At 44.2% G+C, this 23990-nt stretch overlaps 1 protein-coding gene across 7 annotated transcripts; it reads left to right on the plus strand.

Annotated features, from left to right (window-relative positions):
• Positions 1-3677: 3677 nt before the first annotated feature.
• On the plus strand, positions 3678-23347 carry AMMECR1L (AMMECR1 like). 7 transcript variants are annotated; one of them, XR_014079824.1, is made up of 9 exons: positions 3678-4035; positions 5504-5613; positions 12796-13240; positions 15496-15606; positions 15910-16024; positions 16654-16744; positions 18033-18129; positions 19751-20272; positions 20361-23347. XR_014079824.1 is itself a non-coding variant. In XM_081581105.1 (9 exons), the coding sequence occupies exons 3-8, from the start codon at positions 12834-12836 to the stop codon at positions 19024-19026; spliced, it is 849 nt and encodes a 282-aa protein (XP_081437231.1). In that variant the 5' UTR covers positions 3678-4035; positions 5504-5613; positions 12796-12833; the 3' UTR covers positions 19027-19052; positions 19751-23347. The 7 variants fall into 7 exon arrangements, 6 of the variants coding, with proteins under 6 accessions (XP_081437231.1, XP_081437227.1, XP_081437228.1 ...); XM_081581105.1 differs by adding an exon at positions 18999-19052 and having other exon boundaries at positions 19751-23347; XM_081581101.1 differs by having other exon boundaries at positions 15910-16033; positions 19751-23347.
• The last annotated feature ends 643 nt before the right edge of the window (positions 23348-23990 follow it).

Below are 23990 nucleotides of genomic sequence, written 5' to 3' on the forward strand. Positions count from 1 at the left end.
GAACAGTATGAAATCTATAATTCCCATTAATATATCCTGTGAAACCTTATTTCATGGTCACAGGTTGGTAAATGTCCTTGGTGCATCAATGCATTGCCCATTGAAGCTGCACATCCAAAAGAACACATGTGTTTGCTTTGCAGGCTAATTTCATGCTTATTCAACACCCTAATACTAATGAGGCTCACAGTGACAGAGCGATATTTGACATGTTAACCCTATCATAGCTTTATAAGTATGGTGTTATGGTGTTTTAGTCACTAAGTTGTGTCCAACTCTTGTGACCCCATGGACTGTAGCCTTCCAGGCTTCTCTGTCCATGGGATTTTCCAGGTAAGAATACTGGAGTGGGTTGCCATTTCCTTCTCCAGGGGATCTTCCCAATCCAGGGATCAAACCCGGGTCTCCTGCATTGCAGGCAGATTCTTTACCAACAGCTACAAGGGAAGCTAAAGGGTATGTTGCCTCCCTGTCTGGGAATTGAACCCTGGTCTCCCGTGTGATAGGCGGGGATACTCACCACTAACGAGGATGGCGGCTTTTATTAAGTATAAACACTTAAATTTCATAGGGACTGCTACAATCCCCATTTTACAGATGTTAAAATGAAATCACTAACATACTAACTCACCCTAGGTCACAGGTGTTCATAGCAGAACTGGAATTTGAAACCATGAAGTCTGATTCCATTCTTTTTCAAATTATTTTTTTAAAAATTATTTACTTATTTTTTAAATTTTTGGGGGGTGTACATGTCTTCATTGCTATGTGAAGGCTTTCCCTACTTGCACCGCTACTCTTTATTGCGGTGCACAGGCTTCTCATTGCAGTGGCTGCTCCTGTTGCAGAGCACGGGCTCTAGGGCATGTGCGCGTCAGTAGTTGTGGCTCCTGGGCTCTAGAGTAGTTGTGGTGCATGGGCTTTAGTTGCTCCAGGGCATGTGGGATCCTCCGGACCAGGGTTCGAACACGTGTCCCCTGCATTGGTAGGCAGACTCTTATCCACTGTACTACCAGGGAAGTCCCTCCATTCCCTCTTAATCATTATTTTAAAAATTGAGATATAATTGACCTATAACATACTTTTTAAAATATTGAAATATAATTGACATATAACATTGTATTAACATAAGTTTAAGGTATACAATGTGTTGGTTTGACACATTTATATACCATACTATGATTACCACCAGAAGAGTTAGCTAATATCTCTATCATGTGAATTAATGGTCATTTCTTTTTTTGTGGTGGAAACAATTAAGATCTAATCTCTTACATTACCATATATTCTTAACCATTCAAGGTCAGAATAATGGAAAGATAGGGAGACAGACGATTTGATCTGAGGGTATTTTGATAGAGTGGTACAGCAGATTAGGGTGACATTTCAGGACCATGCATAGCGCTTGAGCCACTTAGCTCTCCTGTAGTTCCCCTTTCCCAACTACTAATATATTACTTTCCCACTGCTTTCTGGCTTTCTTCTTCACTTAATCATTCAGGCTACAAATAACTATTGTATGCCTACTATGTACCAGGTTTCTGAATTATGTGCAAGAAATGAGACAGTAAGACACAGGCCCTTCCACATTTATAGCATAAATTGCTCTCATTTTTTCCTTGTTCCTAATCCTAATTTCACTGTTTATTTTTTGCACCAGTTCAGACTGTTGCTTGCTGATGTGAGGTGACCCCAAAGTGACTTTTTAAAAAGTCCTAAGCCTTCGCCTTTTGGCCTCAGTAAACAACAGCAACAGTATATGGGTCCTGCTTCTCAGTAAAATGCCTTTTCACAGCTCAAGGCAAGGTTTTTTGTTGTTTTTTTTTTTTAATTTGAGAGTGTTTCAAATCCAACCTGGTTCCATCATTTACCTCCTGGCAGATTGATAACCAGGGAGCAATAACTTCCTTATCTGTGGATTGCTCAATGACAACATAGTACCACCCGGGGAGCAATACACTGAGGCCCTTTTCCAGATGCCATGTTTTAAAACTTTCAGCTGGAAAGACCTTCACTATGTGAAACTTATTGCGATTATTTAAAGTCAATACCTGGTCTTCTTCAGAAACAAACAATGACCTGTGGCTTGCTGCCTCCTGATTTTGGCTCTAGACCACGGGATTATTTAATTTGGAGTTTTTCAGTCTGACAAGAAGTTAGAAACTGGTCAACATGGGCCTCAGCAACAGATAAGCGCGTCAAAACTGACAGGAATTATGAAGACTGCTATAGATGGCTTAAAAAAAAAAAAAATCGACCTCCTGTTCTGCAAGGTATCATCGTCTCTTCTTCCCACTGCTGCGCTTTGCCAGGTTTTCTGAGACTTCCAGGTCTGAGAGGCACCAATCACTCAGTTTCCTCGGTTTTTGCTGCGTACAGGTAATTAAGCTAAAAGTCTGCAGTAGTAGATCTTATTATGCCTTAGTACATTATGCATTCCAGAGCAGAAGGTTTTTGCTGGAAAGCTTCACTGTTAAGATATGATTTGCATTTTTTACTAGATACTTGTCTTTGCTCCTTGAGGACAAACACGTTAGGATTCCTTTGTGCATAAACAAAACTGCGGGCTTGACTGTGTTTTTAGCAAGACCGGAAATGCTTTAAAACATAACATGCTTTTGCTGCAGAGCCTAAACTATTTGGTTAAGGTGAAATAAGACTTTTAGTGCAACTCCATCTGTAATTAAAATGAGTGCTAAGTCATCATATGAAATAGCAAATATTTGAAATTACAACTATTTACTCCTAATTTAAAAAAACTGGTTTTTGTAGTGCTCTTTTTGAGGCCCCTGCACTGAGGAACTTCCCTTTCACTTTTCCCTTTCATGCACTGGAGAAGGAAATGGCAACCCACTCCAGTATTCTTGCCTGGAGAATCCCAGGGACGACGGAGCCTGGTGGGCTGCCGTCTAGGGGGTCGCACAGAGTCGGACACGACTGAAGCGACTTAGCAGCAGCAGCAGCAGCACTGAGGAATGTGCTTAGTCGACCTACTGAATTAAGCCTGTACTGTGGGCAATTCCACCTGCGTGGTCTCCAGACTGGGACGCAGGGGGTCAAGACAGAGATGAGCTGTTGGCACCAGCCGGGTCTGGTCTGCCCTTTCTCGTCCATGAGGAGACTGGCCCAGAGCCTGGAACATCTCTCCCGCGGATCATTTAAAGCTGGTCTGAGCTGCCCCTTCCTGGCTGCTTTCGAAGGCTGCGGCTCGGTCGGGGGAAGCGACGCGCGCCAGGACGCTTGGGTTCTAACGCGGGAGAGGGCGGAGCTGCGAGGCCGCGGCACCCTGGCTGGCATACCCAGCTGGCACTTAGGCCTTGTCGCGGCGGACAATGCCGCCCAGCCGGCCGCACTACAACTCCCGGCGCGCTCCGCACTCGCTCGCAGAAGCCGAGGAGGCCCGGCGTGCTCTGCGCCGGTCGGCCTGGCAGCCCAGAGCACCCCTCGGCCCGCTCAACGACCTGGGGGGAACCAGCCTGCACACCTCCTCTCGCGCCGTACTGTCCTCCCCTCTTTATTCCAACTGCCTGAGATTCGGCCACCAAGAATAGGAAGCAGCCTCCTAAACTCAACCCCGTAGAGTCGGCGCCAGCCAATAAAGTACGCAGAGGCAGGCCACGTGACAGTAGCGGGGCGGCGCTCCGGCGGCTCCCTACTCTCTATGGTTCTGGCGCCTCGGTAGAGGGCGTGTGGTCCACTGGAGGACTCCCTACATTCCTCCTCCATTACCTCACTGCCTCCGGGGGCTGCTGGGATACCGGAAGACTCGGGTCCCGACTCGGCTCAGTCCTCCCGCTGCCCGGGGAATACCTCCAGCAGTTTTTCCCCGCCGCCGCCGCCGCCCAGCCGCCCCCTCGTCCGCCCGCCCCCTGCCGGCCTTCTTGGCCCCGCCCCGTCCGCGCCGCGCGTCCGGCCCGCCCGCGGCCCGCTTCTCTCGGGAACCCCCACCCAGGCGCATGGCTCCATGAAGCAGGAGGAGGAGGCAGAGCGCGAGAGGTCCCGTCTGCCCCGGCTGCGTCTGGGCCAGGAGAAGAGGTGGGAAACTCGGTCCGCGCCGCGCCGGGCCGCCCTCTCCTGAGCTGCCGCCGTGCCCTCCGGGCCTCCTCGCCCCGGGGCGACCGGAGAGGCTGGGCAGCGGGCCCCCCGGGCTCGGGGCTCGGGTCCCGGGGCGTGGGGGAGGGCTCCCGGGCGGCCGGGGACGGAGGCGGCAGGCCGGGCCTGCGGGCCGCGTGTGCCCACCGGGGGCGGGCGGGGCGGGGATGGGCGGGCGCCCCTGCCCCGGGCCGCGAGGACGGGCCGGGCGAGGCTCCGGCTCTCTTCTTCACTCCCTTCTGGAAACAGTCTCGGGTCGTGTAAAGTTTGGTGGTCTCCGGCGCCGCCTGGCGGCCCTCGCCCCCCCCCCGTCCCGCCGCCCCTTCCCCCGCTGGGCGTCTGGATTCCACCCCCGGGGCTCGGCCTTAGCTGCCCTACCCGTCGCCGGGTCGTCTCCCGAGTCTTTCTAGCGCCCCGCGCTTTCCTTCCATCACCTTTTTCTTACCTTCTACCTTTCTCTCTGCCCGCTTGGCCCCTACCCGCTCTGGGCACTCCTCTCCCCCCGTATCTGCCCTTTCCTTGCTAAACTCTTTAACAAGCACGCTCTCGCCTTTCATTAATCTTTTTTTTAAACCCCACTTTCATTCTGTCCTTCCTTATCCCCCCAAAGCCCCTATTTCCATCATCTCTTCTCCTGATACTCTGTGGGTTTTATTCCTCCCTCCTTCCCAGGCTGTGGATTTTGCCCTTCATTACTTGCCCTCCTCCGTTCCCTGTCCTGATCTGAACTCCTCACTTTGCCACACTCTCTCACCCTTATCCCTCTGGGCCTATCCTCTTTCACTGCCCTCTCCTTGGATAGAGTGGGTGGGGCCTGGAGTCTCCTGTTGACATCTTTGGGAATAACTCACATATCTACTACTAGGGGGTGGGGAGTGTTGGTGAAGAGATTATGAAGAGATTTATGTCAGCCTAAGAGTAATGATGACTGACTGTTACCAACAGTTATCATCTCCACCTGGGATAACAAGATGGCCTGTCCTCGGGACCCTGACATGCTGTCCAGTAATCCTTCAGCACCATGTTTGCAGAGGATTTGGGAATCTTGTTTGTAGTCTGAAACCAGTAGAGAACCTTGCAATGGTGTATCTTGGCCTGAGAGCAACTTTTGATCTAAATTAGTGGTGGAGGAAGTTTTAATGTGTGTTTCATGTTCAGGTTCAATAAAACCTTTAATCTTCCTTGTCCTCCCTTCTTGGTGTTGACACCAGGAATGAGGTGATTTAGTGCAGGGGGCTGCCCTTGTCGCCTTATTTTTAGATTTTGAAATGTTTTGAATTAAGGAAAGCCTGTTCCTTAGCTTTTTTTTTTCTTCCTAGAAATTACTCTATTGTAGTCCTTTCAAAAACCATCTCTTACCTCCGCACTGCCTTGATTTTGTTCACTCATTGCACCTGCATTTCCATCTTAGGTACAGGAAGAAGGAATGGAATCGGAAGGAAGAAAATTCATTTCAGAGACAAAATAGCTCCCCTCCTCTGTTATAGCTGTTCCCCTGACAATACAAACTTTCTGCTTTCAGTGAGTATTACTTTGGACATACTTAGAATGGAATTGTGTTGCTTTTATTTTTTGTTTTTTGGTTTTAGGCCTGTGCTTGGACTAGAATATATGTTTACTTTGTTCATTTCTGTTTTTCTACTTACATGAGTGTCCTAAACTTGATGAATCTTTCCACTTCCACTTGCTGCTTTTAAAATAATTTTAATTGGTAAAAAACAAGTTTATTTTCCATAATCCTATAAGAGTGACTTAGGTGGTTTTGTAGCATTACACTTACCCTTGGGTTACATAAAGGTTTGCCTCCCCCCCTTCCCAAATTACTCATTAAAGACAAAGATCATAAACTCAGAGGTTAATACAGTTTCTATCAAGGTCAATTATCAGATGTCTTCCATATGGTTATAATTTTCAGAGAATTTTGGAACATCTTGCCCTAAATCTGCTAGGGTGATACTGTTTTCTTAAAAATAATTAAAATTCTACATGTAAACAGAGTTCTGGGAAATTTTTTATTACTGCTGGGTCGCCTCAAGTCTGTTGATAATATGCAAACACTTGTAAAAAAGTTTTTCAGAATGCTTCATATCTTATTGGAGCCTCACAGTCTCTCTGTGAGGAAGGCAGGGGACAAATATTTTCATTTTACAAATGTAAGAACTGAGGCCCAGAAAGATCTGGCATCCTGCCATAGCTCACATATTAAGGGAGGGGATCTGAAAAGAAAACAAAAGATTTGATTTCTTATATTCATGTTTTTCCTTAAGCTAAGTTCATACAAAGGTGTATAGTGTGTGTTTTTCTAAATCTGTAAATTTAAAACGCAATTGTATAGGGAAATCTATTTTTGCAGGGAAAATTTTTACACAGCACATGTTTCAGATGTGTATGTGTGTATGATCGGCTTTCAGAAATATAGAGATAATTATTTGAAATAATGTCCAGAATGTTTTGTGGGTCTTTCATCTATTTCTTGGAATAGTTCCCTAAGTAGGCCAGAATATAGCTTATGTGCCATTTCACTACTCAAATAATTATTAAATTGAATTTCAGTTCACTTCTGTGTCACAAAGGAAACAGCAGTCTGTTCCCTTCTGTATAAACTTGGTTTGAATACACATCTGGACACTAATAATAACAGAAGAAAATGCAGACACCCCCCCCCCCTTTTTTTGCCTTTTTCCTACCTGCCAAGTCTACTTTTTTGTTGTTGCTGTTAAAAGGTCATACCCCTGAATAGCTATTTTGAAACTTGTCTTCCAAAGGTGAACCTATTTTTTTCTACCTCCTAGCCTTTCTAGATATTTTTATCTAGAAAATTATTATTGGTTGTTGGAAATCTAACTACTTTGACTCGATAGTTCTGTTAGTACTCAGTATATATCAAGATTTCTGTAATAGTAGCATATTTAGCAAATTTAGTTTCTTTTTGTTATATGGCTTCAAACTTAAAAGAGGATTCTGGTAGAATAGAACTGTGCACAGCTGTCAGCCCAATATTCCTTATACTTCCTGGCATCTCACAATAAAAAGATCAGTGGATGACTTATTAGAAGTATGGGTCTCCAAAGAGGAAAAGCATCAAGGTTATTAGAATAATAACCCCATATTAATAGTAATAGCGGATGCTTTAATAAATAGTAGTTCTGTGCCAAAGATCTCCTAGATGTTTTTCATGTCTTACTCAATGAATGCTCACAAATAAACCCTCTGTGGTAGCAGGAGCCTAGATCCACAGAGACGGACAGCCTGCCTGAGTTTGCGTAGCCTGTACGTGCTAAATCAGATTTGGGATTTGAGCCTAGATGATGACCCCACAGCCTGGACTCTGTCCTCTGAGGATGGGAGCTGCTCTGGGAAGGCATCAGCTTGTTGTTTTCAGTGGACTTTGGAGCCTTGGAAGGGACCCCCAGTGAGGGAAGAAGGCACCCTGCCCAGCCAGCCATGTCTGTCAGGATGTCCTCACACCCTCCCCTCAGCACTGGTCTCCGCATCTTGTTTATAAATATCAGCAATTTATGACACATCATTTCCATTAACTTCTGAAATTGTAAATTGCCCTCCAGACAAATAATGCTCTTAAAGTGCTCCATCATTTTAAAAAAGTAGGAAAATTCTTGTCACATGCAGTTTAGAAACTAGGTACGTTGTTTGGAAGGAAAGCCTTGAGCAACCTACAGTTAAACAGCACCTGAGGCCAAGCCTAGGACTGACCAATTACTGTGATTTGGCAGAGAACAGCTACCAGCATAAATCAAACCGCGAAGTTAGTGTAGGGGATATTTGACCTGATTTTTAGAATGAAGTTAGTGTAGGGGGTATTTGACCTGATTTTTAGAATGAATGGTCCACATCAGCTATCCATTTTGCTATGAATTAAACCACTCTGGTTTGGGCTGAGTAGAATTGACATTGTTGATAAGAATAGATACTTGTATTTCAGTCACCTTCGGCTCGGACACACTCAACAGTCAGCACCTCATGGTGGAACAGAATAAAGATCAAGTTGTGCCATAAATATTCGCTTTATTAAAAAGGCTAACGTAAATGAAGTTGCTGGGAGATCTGTAAATAAGATTGTTGGTGTGTGTACCATATGCAGGACGCTGGGTTAGGTGTTGTGGGAAAAAAACAGAAATGCAGCCTGGCTTCTGCGACTAAAGGTATTGGTGAGTTCAGTGCTGGCTGGAATTCAGGTGGCTTTGTACACCACTTGGCCCAGGTCTACAGCACACCACTCACCGTCCCCTCAGAGAGGGCGCAAAGGTGCCTTTGTCCTGGACCCTCGTGAGGGTCAGGATCCCTTAAGCATTGCGTGTCAGATAAAAGGCATGATAACTTCCAACACTGAGAACAACTTCATTGGACACTTGCTAGGTTAGGAGGCCTTAAGAGGTAAAACAGTGACTCCTGTTATTTCCTCCAGCTCTTTGTGGAAGTATGGGTATTGTCTCCATCTGGTAGAAATCCAGTTGTAACTAGCTTGTTCTCATTGTTTGTTCTAAAGTAGACGGAGTGTAGGAGAATGACATCACTATTATAGGCCCTTAAAATGGCCTTGAGGTTAGCCAACTGAAGGCTCCAGAAGGGTCTTTGTGGTGTATGTATTTATAAAGCAGGGGTTTTTACCTGATTCCAGTTACTTCAGATGAACCAACTTGACAGTAACCATTCGGTTACTCCTATGATCAGTGTACCATTGCTGGTAGTTTTTATGAAGTTTTAGGGAAGGGTGAGAACAAAGGCATAGTCTTCTAAGAGAGGTAGAATGTGTATGCCATTAGGGGTATTTTTAGTTGGTCACAGCAGGTTAGTCTATTGCATTGAAATACTGTTATTCTGAGGGATCTTACACTGTGCTGTCAAAACAGAGCTGTTGGAGAATAAAGTATGTCTTTTGTCATTGTGGGACAGTCCTGGGAGCCGGGACTGGGTCACTTAGTTGTGGTGAGATGCCCACTTTGTTGGAGTTGGGTTAGGAGAGTCTCACTTTAGAGAGAAACCTGATGGAATTGATAGGTAGTGGTTGCTATGTAAATAAAAGTACTCACTACCAGCACCTTCACAGTCTGTACTATTTAGTTAATATTTGCTTTACGCCGACAGATAAGTAAAATTTTGGCCTGTTTAAAAAACAAACCTTAAATAATTCAGTAGGGTGAGGGAGATGGAGTAAGTAGGCTGTGGATGAAATAAGTTTAGCCCTTTGTTGAAAATTATTAAAGCTGGGTATTGGGTTCATTATACTCTTTTACTTTATGTTTGAAGTTTTCTATAGATTTAAGTTTTATGGAATAAATTTTAAAGAAATGCCTTCTAATATACTTTTGATGCAGAAAGTCTCTAACTCTGCCTTTAGTCACTAATTGAGAATATTGATTGAATTGTTTGTTTAGTGGCCTCCAGAGAAAACTTGGTCCTGAGGATCCACAAGGTTTGGGTTGGCTCTGTTGATTACAAATCACAGTTGGGGATGGTGTGGGGGACTTGCTAAACGTAATCTCTTGGTGTGCCCCACTACAGAGCAGTGGTTGTACATTATAGGTAGGCCAGGGGTCTCCAGCTACAGGCCTCAGACCAGTATCTCCTGTCAGATCAGTGGTGGCATTAGATTAAAAATAAACTGCACAATAAATGTGCTTGAATCATCCGGAAACCATCCCCACCTACCCCCGTGGGAAAATTGTCTTCTCTGAAACCAGTCCCTGAGCCAGAAAGATTGGGGACCACTAGTGTAGGCAGAATCTTCCTAAGTTTGACCTCACCTGCCTTGGCATGGTTTGAAAAGGGTGTTTCACCCATCAGAGAGCTGATGGCACCTTTGGAGGAACACCTGAGTTACCACTATCTCATGACATTTCTCTCTTCCTTCAAGTGTCCTATGGTGTAAGGAAAATGAGGAAGGATTTCTTTTTTTTAACTTACTGTTATTTCATCCCTTCTCTTTGCTTCTTTGAATGTTGGGACTCTAGAGGCAGAGCCTCAGGGCCCTATTGGTGCTGTTAAAGCTCTAGCTCTCGAGAGAAGGTCCCTCTGCTTCGTTGAACACGTGCCCTAAACCCTCTGCCTACAGTTATGCCCAAGGAGTAAAGTCAAGTAAGAGCTCAGAAGACAGGGGCGTCCCTTTTGGACTCAAGTGACTATGGCAGGGGTACTGGTCATTGTCAGGGTGGTGCCAGAGCTTTGGGCTTAGGTTTTGATGTTTTTCCCTCTGCTCCTCCTCTTTTTTTTTTTTTTTTTAATTATTTTGGCTGCACTAGGTCTTGGTTGCGTCTCAAGGGGATTCTCTAGTTGTGGTGTGGGAGGGCTTCTCTTGTTGTGCAGAGCATGGGCTCCAGAGCCTGCAGGCTCGGTAGTTGCAGTGCACAAGCTTAGTTGCTCGTGGCATGTGGGAATCTTAGTCCCCTGACTGTGGGTTGAACCCATATGCCCTGAATTGGAAGGTGGATTCTTAACCAGTGGTCCACCAGAGAAGTCAGCCTCCCCCAGCTCCACTTTTGTTGGCAAAATTTTGCAAGCTATTCTTTTAGATTGTAGTATACCCTTGATTTTTTTTATTTTTTAATCACGCCCTTAGGAAAGGGACTGAATCCAATGGATATTATATGCAGGCTTCGTTCTTCTTTGTGGCATGGTGGGAAGACCCAAGCCTTGTAGTCTGACAGATAGATCGTGGTCCAAATCCTGACTGCCACTTAGTACCACTTAGTGGAAGATTATCTTTCTTATTAAACCTAAGTTTCCTCCTTTGTAAAATGATGGTAATATCATCCTTGCTGCGTGGTTTGAGGATTAAGTGAAATCCTGTTTAAAGAGCATCTGTTTGGTGCTCTAAGCCTTGAGTGTACAGCAAAGTCCTAGCCTTCCCAGCATCTCCACCTCTGGGGGGAGCAGTCAGATGAGAGCCCAGATGACAAGAGCAGCTAACTTTATGCCAGAAACTGTATGGAAGCACTTCACATGGATTAAACTCAATTCCCCTAACAGCCCCATGAAGCAAGTACCATTGTTATTCCCAGTTTGTGGAAACTGAGGCATAGAGAGGTTAATCCTAGAGGAATCACATTTGAACCCAGGCCATTTGACTTCTGGAGGCAGCATTTTTAACCAGGACCTCCTGCTCCCTCTCTTAACAGTCTGAATAAGACAGTGATATCCACACTCAGAAACAGTCTATCCATTGGAGGTTTTACTGTATCACATGCATGAGGCTTCCTCAAAAAGAAGCCTGTTGCAAGCTAGACATCGAAATGTGCAAACTGTTACTCCTCTGCTAGAGACAACTTTCTTCCGAAGAATTGTCCTAAATACAAAAATGTGTATTTTGTTAGGGATCAGGATATATCAGAAACAAAAGCACTATTTGTGAAATTTTTGTATCTCATTCAATCTAAAGTGACAAGTTGTGTTTGTAGAAATAATGGCATTGGAAATGGGTATGTACATATCTAATTTTATTTAAAAGATTTTAGACACAACAACCAAAATACTATACAGTACAGTAGAGTAGTGCCTAAAAAGGCAATTGTGTGCTGCGTGTTCAAATTACAGAGAAAACTTTAGATGAAAATTATATATATATATTTTGAGTAGGAGGCTAAAACTAACGTGTAGTGATTTGTGAAAAAACAAAGTAGATTTTTCTCAAGTTAGCAGGATTTTACAAACTTTGGTATTATCAACATTGAAATAACTAGGATCTATTTTCATGAGTCTCGACTATTGACATAGACAACAGAAAGGATCTTGGTCATGTTATAGCTATATATCTTTACCTTGGGCTTCTTAAGAAAAAAAATTTAATGGAAAAAGATTCCTTCCTCCCCTTTATCAACTGGAACTCTGGTTTCCTGGCCCATCTGATGCCACATGTTGTCAGACTGATGGCTTTGCATCTCTGCCTTGCTGTGACAGAGCAGAAATGGCTACCTCACAAAAGGACTGAAGCTTGGGTCATTTGTGTGGATAAAGGTTTCTGCTTGGTTGTAGCCTTTTTTTGAATGAGGTCTTGAAAGTATAGAAGTGTAGAAATTGGAGTAAGTTCAGAGGAGAACCGAAGAAAATAAGTGAGACTGTGAAGGATTGCTGTGAGGACAGGAAGGTGGGAGGGGAGCCTTGTGTTAGCATGCTCTTGTCAGAACAGCTGCTGCTTTTCAACCTCACAGAGGTCTGGAGCTAAAATTACATAGGTAAGTTGAGGTTAGTGATGAGGAGAATGCGGAAAGGATGTGGTTAACAAGGAAAAACGTGAAAGTTCCTCTGGGGTTCTTTAAAAACAGAGTGGTTCAATGTGGAGCCTGTAAAAATGTAGAGAAAGCGTCCTGCTGAAGAGCCTGTCAGGTAAAGTGCAGTCTTCCAGCCTGTCTTGAAACGTCCCCATTCGCTTGCAGACTGGCTGCCACTCTGCCCTTCTTTCTGTCCGAGGAGACTCGGGCAAGAGGGAGCTGTTTGTGGTCTGCCTCCATTCATGATGACATAACCTTCATGGAAGATGAAAAATAGCTTCCCCTCAGCTAATGGTTAGGTGTCCCTGGTCTGGAATGCAGAGTCTCTTCTAGCCTGACACCCTTTGTGACCAGTGTGACCTGTGTGAGAAGGAATTCGATGACTCCTACCCCTTCCACGTAGACCCTTTCTCTTTGATTTTTGTGTTCTTCTAACTAACCATTTGAATTAATGCTTGGGTGTTCTCTTTTGGATTAGGGTTCTGCAGCATTCCAGACCTCAAGCACTGAATCAGGATGGGAAAAAGACGTTGTGTTCCTCCACTTGAGCCCAAGCTGGCAGCAGGTTGTTGTGGGGTCAAGAAGCCTAAGTTATCTGGAAGTGGAACGCACAGTCACGGGAACCAGTCCACAACTGTCCCTGGCTCTGGTTCAGGACCTCTTCAAAACCACCAGCATGTGGACGGCAGTGGTGGTCGGGAGAATGTGTCGGACTTAACTCTGGGGCCTGGAAACTCGCCCATCACACGAATGAATCCCGCATCGGGAGCGCTGAGCCCTCTCCCCCGGCCCAATGGGACTGCCAGCACCACCAAAAACCTGGTGGTGACCGCAGAGATGTGCTGCTACTGCTTTGACGTCCTCTACTGTCACCTCTATGGCTTTCCGCAGCCACGACTTCCTAGATTCACCAATGACCCCTAGTGAGTAAAGCAGTCACGCACTGGGGACGGTGAGAAAGGCATGGCAGCCTCTTTCTGGGGTCATTTTCTTGCAAGAGTCTTCCACTTATGAAAAGCTTTAACATGGTTTGGGCAAAGGTTAATGGGAAAAGAATGATGAAAAATATCCAGACAATATCTAGAATATCAAAAGTGGATACATTTGAAGGAGTTGTTGGCTTGTTGTTAAAGTTACATTGTGGGAATCAGGAGGGTTTTGATTTTGATTGTCTTTTGGTTTCATATGGCAGTTGGGTAGGTCGTTCAACCTCTCATGTGGAGAAGTCACACCACCACACCATCGTGGACCCAGACATTGCTGAAGTCTGAGTGAACTACCAATGTCTGAGGGCCAGTCTGGAGATGAGGAGCTCATTTAGTGGGAGCTGAGATGCTCTTTACAAGAGTCCCATCACTTACTATCAGTCCCATGGGGCTGCCAGCACCCCACCAAGAATGTCAGAATTTGTTTTGATGTTTTTAGTTCAAGAGTGTCCCAAGTTCCCGTGAGGTGTTAGTGACTTAAATAAGGAATATGTGTATGTAAAGGGTGAAGTCAAGTGAAGAAAGGCATGCTAAGGCTTTCTTTCTCAGAATTGGAAGCAGCTTCGAGGTGGATTTAAAGAGCAGTCCTGCTTTTTTATTTTTTTAGGAGGTGCTTTTAGAGGATTCACTGACTAAGAACTGTTAGTGCCATACTGAGGACTGGGCAGGGAATAGACAGGTATGAAGAAACAGTCCTTGCTCAGGAGACTTGAGTTGACAGATCACACACAAAAGCTAAACAGGGTGTGTCTCACACTGTCTGGGCAGAGGTAGAGGAGAAGTTAGTCTGTGATTGTGTCAGAGGAGAGGAAATGAGAAAATGTGCTCGCTTTTTGGGGAAGTATTGCCATGTGACATCTGTGGACAGAAAAATCCTAACTAGATGAAGAGTCTGAGCCTTGATCTGTGTGGGATTAGGTGGGTCCCTTGCAGGAGAGAGACACAGACTTTTAAGAGTAGGTGGTGACCACAGCTTTGTAGGGTGTGGGGACACTGGAATTCTTGGAAGGGTTTTTGAGTAAGTTTTGAAACATTAACTTTGACTGGTGCTGTTCAGGTGTTTTACTGAAAGGAAAAGATGGGTAGGTGGGAGATCTTGCCTTGTAATAATGATCAAAGGTAACTCTAAAGATGTAAGTTGCTTTTCAGCAGTGTTAACTCAGGAATCTTAAGAGAGAAAGGCATAGGGACATGGGAGAATTTTGGGAAGAGGAGATAGCCCTGTGACCTGTGTGTAAATGTCTGTTAGTGTCTGTCTGACGTAGCCTAATGCAGCGTGACTGTGGCCTAGAAAGTGGTGACTTCTGCTGAAAATAAGCTTTTTTTTTTTTGAAAAAAAAAGATTTATTTTTGACCTCATTGGATCTTAGTTGCGGCCCGTGGGATTCTCTCTAGTTGTGACGCGCGGGGTTTAGTTGTCCCTCAGCACGTGGGATCTTAGTTCCCCAACTAGGGATCAAACTCATGTTTACTGCATTGGAACGCAGATTCTTAGCCACTGGAACACTAGGAAAATGCCAGAATAAGCCTTCTTTTTTAAAATATTTATTTATGTATTTATTTGGCTGCGTTGGGTCTTAGTTGAGGCACCTGGGGTCATCCAGGATATTTTGATGAACACTCTAGTTGTAGCACTCTGATTCAGTAGTTGTGACAGGCAGGCTTCTTGCACGTGGGATTGAACCCATAACCCCTGCGTTGCCTGGTGTATTCTTAACCACCAGGGAAGTCTGCAGAATAAGCTTTCTCGGGGAGACTTTTTCTTCTGGAATTTATAAACAGAAGAGACAGAAATAATGATGGGTGCAGTATTGGGTTGAGGGGAGAAGGTGTGCAGGCTAGTATGTCTTCAGGAAGGGTGGAACTGGGAGACATAGACACAGAGAAAGACAGTAAACAGGCGGAGGAAGATGTGGAGAACTAGAAGAAAGAGTCCTGAGCAGAGGAAGAAGGAAACAGTACACCCATGTGGAGTGGAGCGAAGCCGAGAGTAGGGGCTTCAGGGAGGCTACAGGAGCCTTTCTCTGTGCCTCGTGGCCATTTCCTCTCCATTTCCACCTTGAGGCCACACGGCTCCCAGAGGCCACAGCCTTTCAGACAGCCCACATCAGAAAACAGTCATGTTGGGGAAGAACAGGTGAACAGGGATAAAGCCAAGGTTTTCTTTGATTTCTGTGTGCTTGCTCTTTCAGTCCACTCTTTGTGACATGGAAGACAGGGCGGGACAAGCGGCTTCGTGGCTGCATTGGGACCTTCTCAGCCATGAATCTTCATTCAGGACTCAGGGAATACACGCTAACCAGGTAATGAAACCACACGTTGAGATGGGTAGATTATTTGCAAAATTTGAAAATAACTGCCTGTTTCTTCTGAGTGGTAAAGCTTGAGTGTTTCTTTTTGATAGTCAGGAGATGTGGGGGCTTTAAGCTGGTGAGTCACTTAGCAGTTCAAGTATAGACAGTTAGTAGCATCGGGTTGTTTTTAGCATGTTCGTGTTGATGGGTAGTGAATGTTTTCTGCAGAGCTCAGGAGCCATAAACTTTCAGGCTCATGATGTTGGCTCCCAATTCCAGAGCAGCCTCACTTATGTTTTCTGTCCCCTCCAGTGCACTTAAGGACAGCCGATTTCCCCCCCTGACCCGAGAGGAGCTGCCTAAACTTTTCTGCTCTGTCTCCCTCCTTACTAACTTTGAGGATGCCAGTGATTACCTGGACTGGGAGGTGAGAACAGCCGCATTTGGAACTCTGCATCTCTCGTTGCATTTGGGTTCGGGTTAGTACATGGTAATGTATCTCCTTCATTGAGCAAGGGTATAAGCATGTGAGAGCTGAGGTCAGAGGCAGTTGTAGGCAACCCGGGTGATAGAAAAGATACTTCGATATTAGAAGTAGAAAGAAATCCCTTTCTTACCAGTCTACTGTCTTCCATGTCCTTTTCCCATGTCTAATACATAATGGGATAAAGGAGAACATTCTTCTTGGTAAGCCCTTGAATACATGTTGTTACTAGGAGCCACATGTGAAAAGTCAGGAACCCTACTCAAATCCTGTAGCCTGTTCTTGAATATTAAAGGTGGAATATTCACGATTATTGGATGCATTATTGAGAGAATTGATTTATTTAGCCTCCATAGTCTCAGAGAGGTGGCTGCACATAGATTCTCCCTTTCCCTGAAGCAGCAGTTTCTTTGGCTTCTGTGCCTGAGAGAGAGTCAGTCATGAAAAGCATGAGGCTCCCCTTTTCTCAGCCCTGGGTCAAACTGGTCAGGGGACAGTGTCAATTTACATGAGGATAATTGAAGTTCCATTAGAGTAAGTAAATGGCATTTACTGGTTGTGTGTTTTTGTAGGTTGGGGTCCATGGGATTCGAATTGAATTCATCAATGAAAAAGGCGTCAAACGTACAGCCACTTACTTACCTGAGGTTGCAAAGGAACAAGGTGAGTTAGACAAATGGAGTGATAACCCTTCACAGTGTTGTCAAGTAGAGGGCAGGAGAGTGGAATGTGTTACCTTTCATTCCAATGTAACTAAGTATGAGTGGCTTTCTTCCTCCATATCTATCAGGTTCTTACAGAATAAGAAATAAACTCCCCAAAAGAGCTGGGAAAGAAAAGGGGTAAATACTTCTCAGGTGCCTGTTTCACTTACTTTCAATGAGTAGTAGTATTTCTTGGCCTCAAAACTGCAGTGGTAATTATAGGAAAAAAGAACTCAGTAGTTCCTACAGTTGGACACTAAAGACAGGAAGTGGGTTGGGCAGGTTTTCTCTTTAAAAGAATATTTAAAAGAATACCTTAAAATGGTGCTTATGCATTCTGCAGTGTACAACCCAGTTTTCTTTCTTTCTTGGAACTAGTCTTTTTTTGAAAATAATATCTAGTAGTTAGGTATGAAACTGAAATAGAGAAAAATACTGAGTTCAGTATATCAATGAAATGATGTGGAGAGGGATTGCCTTGTTGGTTCCCATCATGGAAAGCAGTGGGGATATGGCTTAAAAGGAGGAAGCCTTTTAGCCACCTCTTTGAGGTCATAAATCAGGCATTTCTGTCCAAGGAGATGGATCAGGAATATTTCCTAATAGTGAGATGTGATGATAATTTAGGTAAATAATCAAACACTTGCTATTGGAAAACTGATTGGGAAAATTAAAATCAAGGCACCTACTGCAGTGATTTATGGAGTTCTGTTTGGTTTTCAATTTGATATATTTGGTTGAATCTGGTGAAAATATTTCTAGAACAACACAGCAGTATATATGCAAACAACTTTCCCATCCTCCCTAAGGGAAAAGGTTCTGTCCGGCTGTCAAGTTTCTGTAGTAGAAAACGACTCCTAGAAATGATCAAAATGAAGCAAGGCCACATGAAGGAATGCAAGCTGCAGAATATGGATTCTCCCTTCTCCCAGAGCAGCCCTGGTTACAGCACTAGGCCAACTAAGTTGGGACCGTATTTGCTTCTAGATAGTTATTCTGGGATCATACCTGACAGGAAAGACTCAGAAGAAGGGGAAGCCATTAACGGTGTGTGCTGGGCATCATCTCATGTCTCAGGTTCTCCTTGGACTGCCAGTGAGGCAGACAGGACACCAGGGATGTGGGGGCAGCGCCCAGCTTGCTCTGCCTGCAGTGGATCCAGCTGCTGCTCTCCTGTCGCTGTGTTAGGGCACTGCCTGGTTTTGTGTCACTGTGCACTGACCTCCATGTGCCCGTCTTCTCCTCAGACTGGGATCAGATCCAGACGATAGATTCCTTGCTCAGGAAAGGTGGCTTTAAGGCTCCAATTACCAGTGAATTCAGAAAAAGCATCAAACTCACCAGGTAAGCCACTGTCTCATTTTCCTTGTCATTTTAACTTAGTTGGGGTTAGATGGAAGATACTTTTAATAGACAGGGGAAGAGAAAGATGTTCCCTGCTAATGTTTCCAAACCAAAGAAGTATTTGTGAGGTTGAAGTTCTGAGGAAGCAGTGGCAGTAAAGGCAGAGACTCCTCAGCATCCTGGGCGTGTCCACAGCTCAGCTGATGGCATAGTGGGGGCAGAGTAGCTGCTGAACGATCGTGGGTGTCTTTGCCAGACCCACTTGTTGGGAGGCTGAGTGGAAAGGCTGAAAGCAGGAGGAAAGGCTCTTAATAACAGAAGTCCTGGGTCAGTTGAAGTCACCACATGCAGTCAGGTGGCGTGTTGATGGACTAGTAACAAGGAAACGCCTCTGCCTGTTAGGACCAAATACGTCTATGGGGAGGCTATAGTAAAATCTGCATGAACTGGACCCTAAATCCCAGCTCCACCACTTCCAGCTGTGTGACTTGGGCCTCTCTGAGCAGAAAAAAAAAAATCCTGCCTTGGGGTTGTTCTAGAGTGTGGTAAGGTAATTTATACAGAAAGTCTAGTCTGGGGCCAAGCATTATTGTAGGTGGTCAGTAGATGTCAGTTCTCTTCCCATCCCTATTGAAATTGTAAATACTGAGAGGTGTAGCTTCTGTGGGTTTGTGTGGGCCTCTGTTGGCCTTCTTCATCTGTAAAATGCTGAATAATCATGTAGTAACCTCACAGGTCTATTTGGACGATAACCCCATGTTTTTGAAATGCTTTGGATTCCGAAAAAGAAAAATCTTCAAATACAAAGCATTATTATTATCATTATTATTATAATTTATTTGAACAGCCATTTCCCTGTCAAAATTCAGGAATAATCACCTTGCAGTGGAGGAGTGATTACAGAGGGAAAGAGATGGCTCTGGGTAAGGATTGTCACACCTAGCTCCTGTGGTCTGTAGTAGGCTCCATAGGTTTGTAACACCCCATGCTTTGCATCCTGACTCATGGCTCTTTTTAGAGCAAGGCCAAAGTGCTATGAATTCTGTTCTGATGACCCTGTGATATATGATATGGCACATTCATCTGGGAAGTGAGACCCAGGATCTTTTGACCTGCTTCATCAGAATTTGACCCAGAATTAGGTATCTGTGCCCCTTTTAGTTATAAATAACTTGTTTGTTGCTGTTCTGCAAGTTGAAGTTGCATTTCTGTCAAATTTATCACATTTTAACCTGAAATAGATAATGCATTTTACACTGGGCATTGGTGCAGCCATCTTCCCGTCTGCCACCCATATAATTTGACCTTGAAATTGTTCATCCAGACCCTAGTAGCAGATTGCTTAAGAGCAGCCTAATGATAAGCATATGAAGTGTTTAAAGGTGGGATGTGCAGAAAACACATTCTCAGGGGTGAACTGTGACTGTGCTTTTTCATCTTGTTCATTTGTAATAACAACACTGTTTTCTTGTGCTGTCTTTCATTTTCTGTAAGTAAGATTGCTCTTGGTCTTCCATTTTATTCTTTCAAAATGTGGAATAAGCTTTTGGTTTACTCTGCTGCGTGATTTTAAAATGAAGTATTTGGGGTTCCTAACACCCTTTCCTGTTTCCTTACACAGGTACCGAAGTGAGAAGGTGACAATCAGTTATGCAGAATATATAGCTTCTCGACAGCATTGTTTCCAGAATGGCACTCTTCATGCCCCGCCCCTCTACAATCATTACTCCTGACACACGGCTGCATGACCAGTCCCACCCCCCTGTGGCCACCAATGGCTATGACATCATTGGAGCAGATGCCTCCTCTTCCTGGTCCAGTTACTTCTATTACTGCACCATTTTATGATGCTAGCTTCCGTTGCCAAGTCTGCCTCCAGCTGACTGACGGGGGGGGGGACGGTGGTTATATTGAATGAAACAGAACTTGAGGGCCCAAGCCTTATCTCAGCCTTTCCTCAATACGGGGTTCTGTTGGATTGGGGCTCCTCCATGACTAGTGAAAATTCCGTGTGGGTTCAGAAGACTTTGGCATGCAGGTGCCGCTGCTGATTTGCTGCCTGTGTGTCAGGCACACAGTGGAAGCTGGAATTGATGGTCCATGAAGGCTTACCCCACACACACCTGCAGCCTCCCCAGATCAAGTAGGTGTATTCCCCTGGCAGTCTGGGCAACGGAGACCAACAAGAAACATTTTTAGGTTGTTTTAAATTCCTTTTTTTAAACTTGCAGTTTATTGCGTACCAAGAGTTGATCACAACCTCCATGCTTCATAAGCGGACGCCATGTTAGGGTCGAATGTGGGCACCATGAGTCCTCTGTGGCTCCTCGACAGAGACCCACCTCAAGATCAGAAGCCCTTTGGATGGCGTTGCAGATCTCATTGCTCAATTAGGCTCGAAGGTTCTAATTCTCATCCCACTCTCAGTTGGATTTTCCGGCACTCTTCCTGCATCAAGTCTTCTGGTAGTGAACCGAGCTCTGGTTTGGCCTGCTGAGGATGGACTGGGACGCCTGCGGGAGGTCCTGATGGCATCGCTGCACGCAGTGTCAAGGGAGAGGCCTCTTCCTCACCACCTGGCTACCTCACTCCTCTACTGGTAGCAGTGCCTGTAGCTGGACCTAGGTTCTCAGAGACGTTCCAGCAAGCACTTGGGTTGGGTTTTAGAAGGATACGTCGTCATAGGAGAGAATCCAGGGTCTCCAAGCTGTTTTTCTTTTCAGGCAAACATCCTGAGAGACCTTTAAGCAGAGGAGTTCCTTTTTCCAGTTTGCCTGTAGAAGTGGGAAAACTGTTAATGTTTCAGTCCTTTATGGGGACTTTAGAACAAAGCTGTGTAATTAAACAAGGTGAATCTTTATCTTGCCTAACACGCTGGGAAAACTTCACCCCACTGTGGCAGAGTTCCAAATAGCTTATTTTAGTTTAGGTCCTTCATACTTTCATGTGGCATATTTCCCTTTACCATTCTTGCTGATTCCAAATAGCTGTCAGCAAGTTTCTCCTCCCTCTTGCCTATTCTTCACTCATATGATGGCACAGTTCATAGAATTTGGGAATTTGGAAGATGCTTTGAAAACATTGTCACAGAGGCACTGCTGAAATGATTCACAGGAAGAGGTGGCCAGTTGGAAGAAAAGACCCTACAGGTGATATACTGGTTTCCAACAATATGCTTAGGGAACTCTAAAGTGGATTGGGTGTCAACCCAGTGAACACAATGTTTTGATTTAATTTATTTTTAATGTTTATGTGGTAGTGGTGTGGCTTTCCGAAATGGGCAAATATTCAAGTCAAAAGATAATTTGAGTTTTCTTCTGCCGGGGGGTGGGGGGGGGAGCAGGGACACATTCTAAGGAATGACACACATGCTTTTCTAGGCATAGCGGTCCCGTTTCTTGACGAGATGGGTTAGGGTGAGCAGGTGTGCTTGGCACCATCCTCTGCTGTTGTTAAGGATGTGGAATGTGCAAGGGAAGTGTGGGCTGATATCCAAATGTGTGGGCCAGGCTCCAGCACCATCTCGCTGCTGGGCCACATTCCCACATCCTACCACCTTTCCCTCGCAGTGTTAATGAAAACAGGCTTCTGAAGATGAAGGAGTTGTTTCATGATTTCCTGCTGCTGAGAATAATAAATGTCTTGTTACAAGCAAATGTGACGACGGTTACTCTTAGGTGCCATGGATCGATGTCACGGTGGTCAGCTCTGGACTAAACCACCCACCTCCAATTTGTACAACAGTATTGATACATAGGGCTACACTCATTACTGTTCAAGTCTTATATGTTAAAAGTTGTGTTTAATTTCTAAAGTTTAAAAAAAGCAAAAAAAATGGTGCTAAACTTTCACCCCTGAGCACGCTCAGTGAGACTGGTCATGCAAGCATTTACAGTGCCATGCTCTTTGAAGCCTATCTTTTCTTGTAGAAATGTTGCCCTATTTGTCTTTACCGGTGTATAGTTGTTTTTTTTTTTTTTTTTAATTTTATTGAGGGTAGGGTAGGATACCTGCCATTTAAGAAACAAACAGATGATTTAAAACCCCAGGAAATGGGGAAGAATCACTGCACAAGCATCGGGCTTAAGCCCAGCACCACACTGCAGTGGGCTCAGTGGTATTTGGAGTGAAGAAGCCTTACTCCCCGCACATTCCCTTATGCTCCCATCCAAGTCCAGCAATGGAGATGCTCGAGTTCCTCTTAACTTCAGTAAGAGGACTCAGGAGTCGACCAAGGAAAACTATTTGGCCCTGTGAGGAATGGCACTCAGTGTCTGTCCTGAATGGAGCCTAGTCAGGAAGTGGTCTGGAAGTAAATGGTCATGGTCACCTTATGAAGATGTGTGGCAGGTGGCTCTCAGGAAAAATACTAAGTCTGGATCATCCATATGGCAGCTTTGCATAGGGAAATGACAACTCCGAACTGGAACTGACCTGCCTTCCATGTTGCTTGGCCAAAGCAGTGATGAGGGTGGCCAGTATATGTGGTGTGAGTGGTAGATTTAAAGAGAAGGGAATGTTTTCTGCTCAGTGTTTCTCTGTCCTTGGACTGCTCAAGCTGAACAGTAACCACTGTTTATAAGGGACCAGCCTACTGTGGCTGGTTTGGTTCGGAGTTCGTTTCATCCCTAGCTGTGAGTGCCTTTCGGTCTGGAAAGTTGGCTTGTCTCATAATACCCACAGCTAGGACATTCTCTCTGTAATTTTGAATTGTCCTTGTTCTTCATTAAAAGAGAATGTCTTTGATCACTAGAGTTTATCAGTGTTGGATTGTTTCCACTGTGAGGTTCTTAAACTTTTTCGCTTCATAATATTAAAGTAACTCATGTTAGAGACCATTTCAACATGAAAGGTTTGTAGTTCAGACATTACATATATTTTATTGTTTATAATAAAAATCATCTATACAGAAGTCCTGGGTGTTAATTTTAATATTTGCACAAGATCTGTTTTCCATGGTATGTTAACACCTACAATTTCACTAATTGTTGATGTTATTTTCTATTGAGATTCTGGAACCTAGGGAGCTATTTGTTCTTTTTGTTTATTTTCATTCTTATTTCCCTGAAGCAAGAGACTTTGTATGGCCTTCAGTGCAAAGACTTTAGACCAATTCTTTGTATTACACTTGGTTGCCTCTTGGCTATATAACTTCTGAGTGCAAATCATTGAACTCTTTAACAAAGTATTGTAGAGAATAAATCATAATGGGTAAAAATTTTTCTTTGTCTTGTCTTTTTTTTTAAATAGTAGATAGTAGTAATTTTTGAATAGTCATTATTTAAAGATAGCCAACCAGATCGTATTTATTCAGCCTGCCTATTTTTGTATGGTGTTGATCCCCAATAACCCTTCATTTTTATATTTTTTTGTGGTTGCTAGCAGTACCACTGGTTTTTTAAAAGCCAAATTTTCTGAACTAAGGTTCATAGTTCTTAGATTTTCCAATGAAGTTGACCTTGCCCAGAAAGCTACAACCTGAAAGGGGGTAGTGGGGAAATGCTCAAATTTAAGATATTTCATGAGGTTAATTAACCTAACAGTAAAAAAAAAAAATAAAAAAAAATAAAAAAAAAAAATTAACCTAACAGTGACTCTGGGACATTGTGTGGTCTGACCTAAAGGAAAATATTTCTTAGTTTTGGATGGCCCAGAAAGGATAAGGGATGTTTGGAGAAAATAGCAAGGAATAACTTCAAACTTTACATTCATATACTGATATTGTTAGACTTTGGCTAAAATTATTTGCAAGGATGTAATTTTTTTTTTTTAAGATACCCAGATCCGAATCCCTGATACTTGGCCACAGGTGTACATTATCAGGGTTAGATGATGATTTTGGAAATAGATTACAAGTGATT

The sequence above is a fragment of the Giraffa tippelskirchi genome, chromosome 3, assembly GCF_054371585.1.
Source record: "Giraffa tippelskirchi isolate mGirTip1 chromosome 3, T2T-mGirTip1v1.2.pri, whole genome shotgun sequence".
Lineage (NCBI taxonomy): Eukaryota > Metazoa > Chordata > Mammalia > Artiodactyla > Giraffidae > Giraffa > Giraffa tippelskirchi.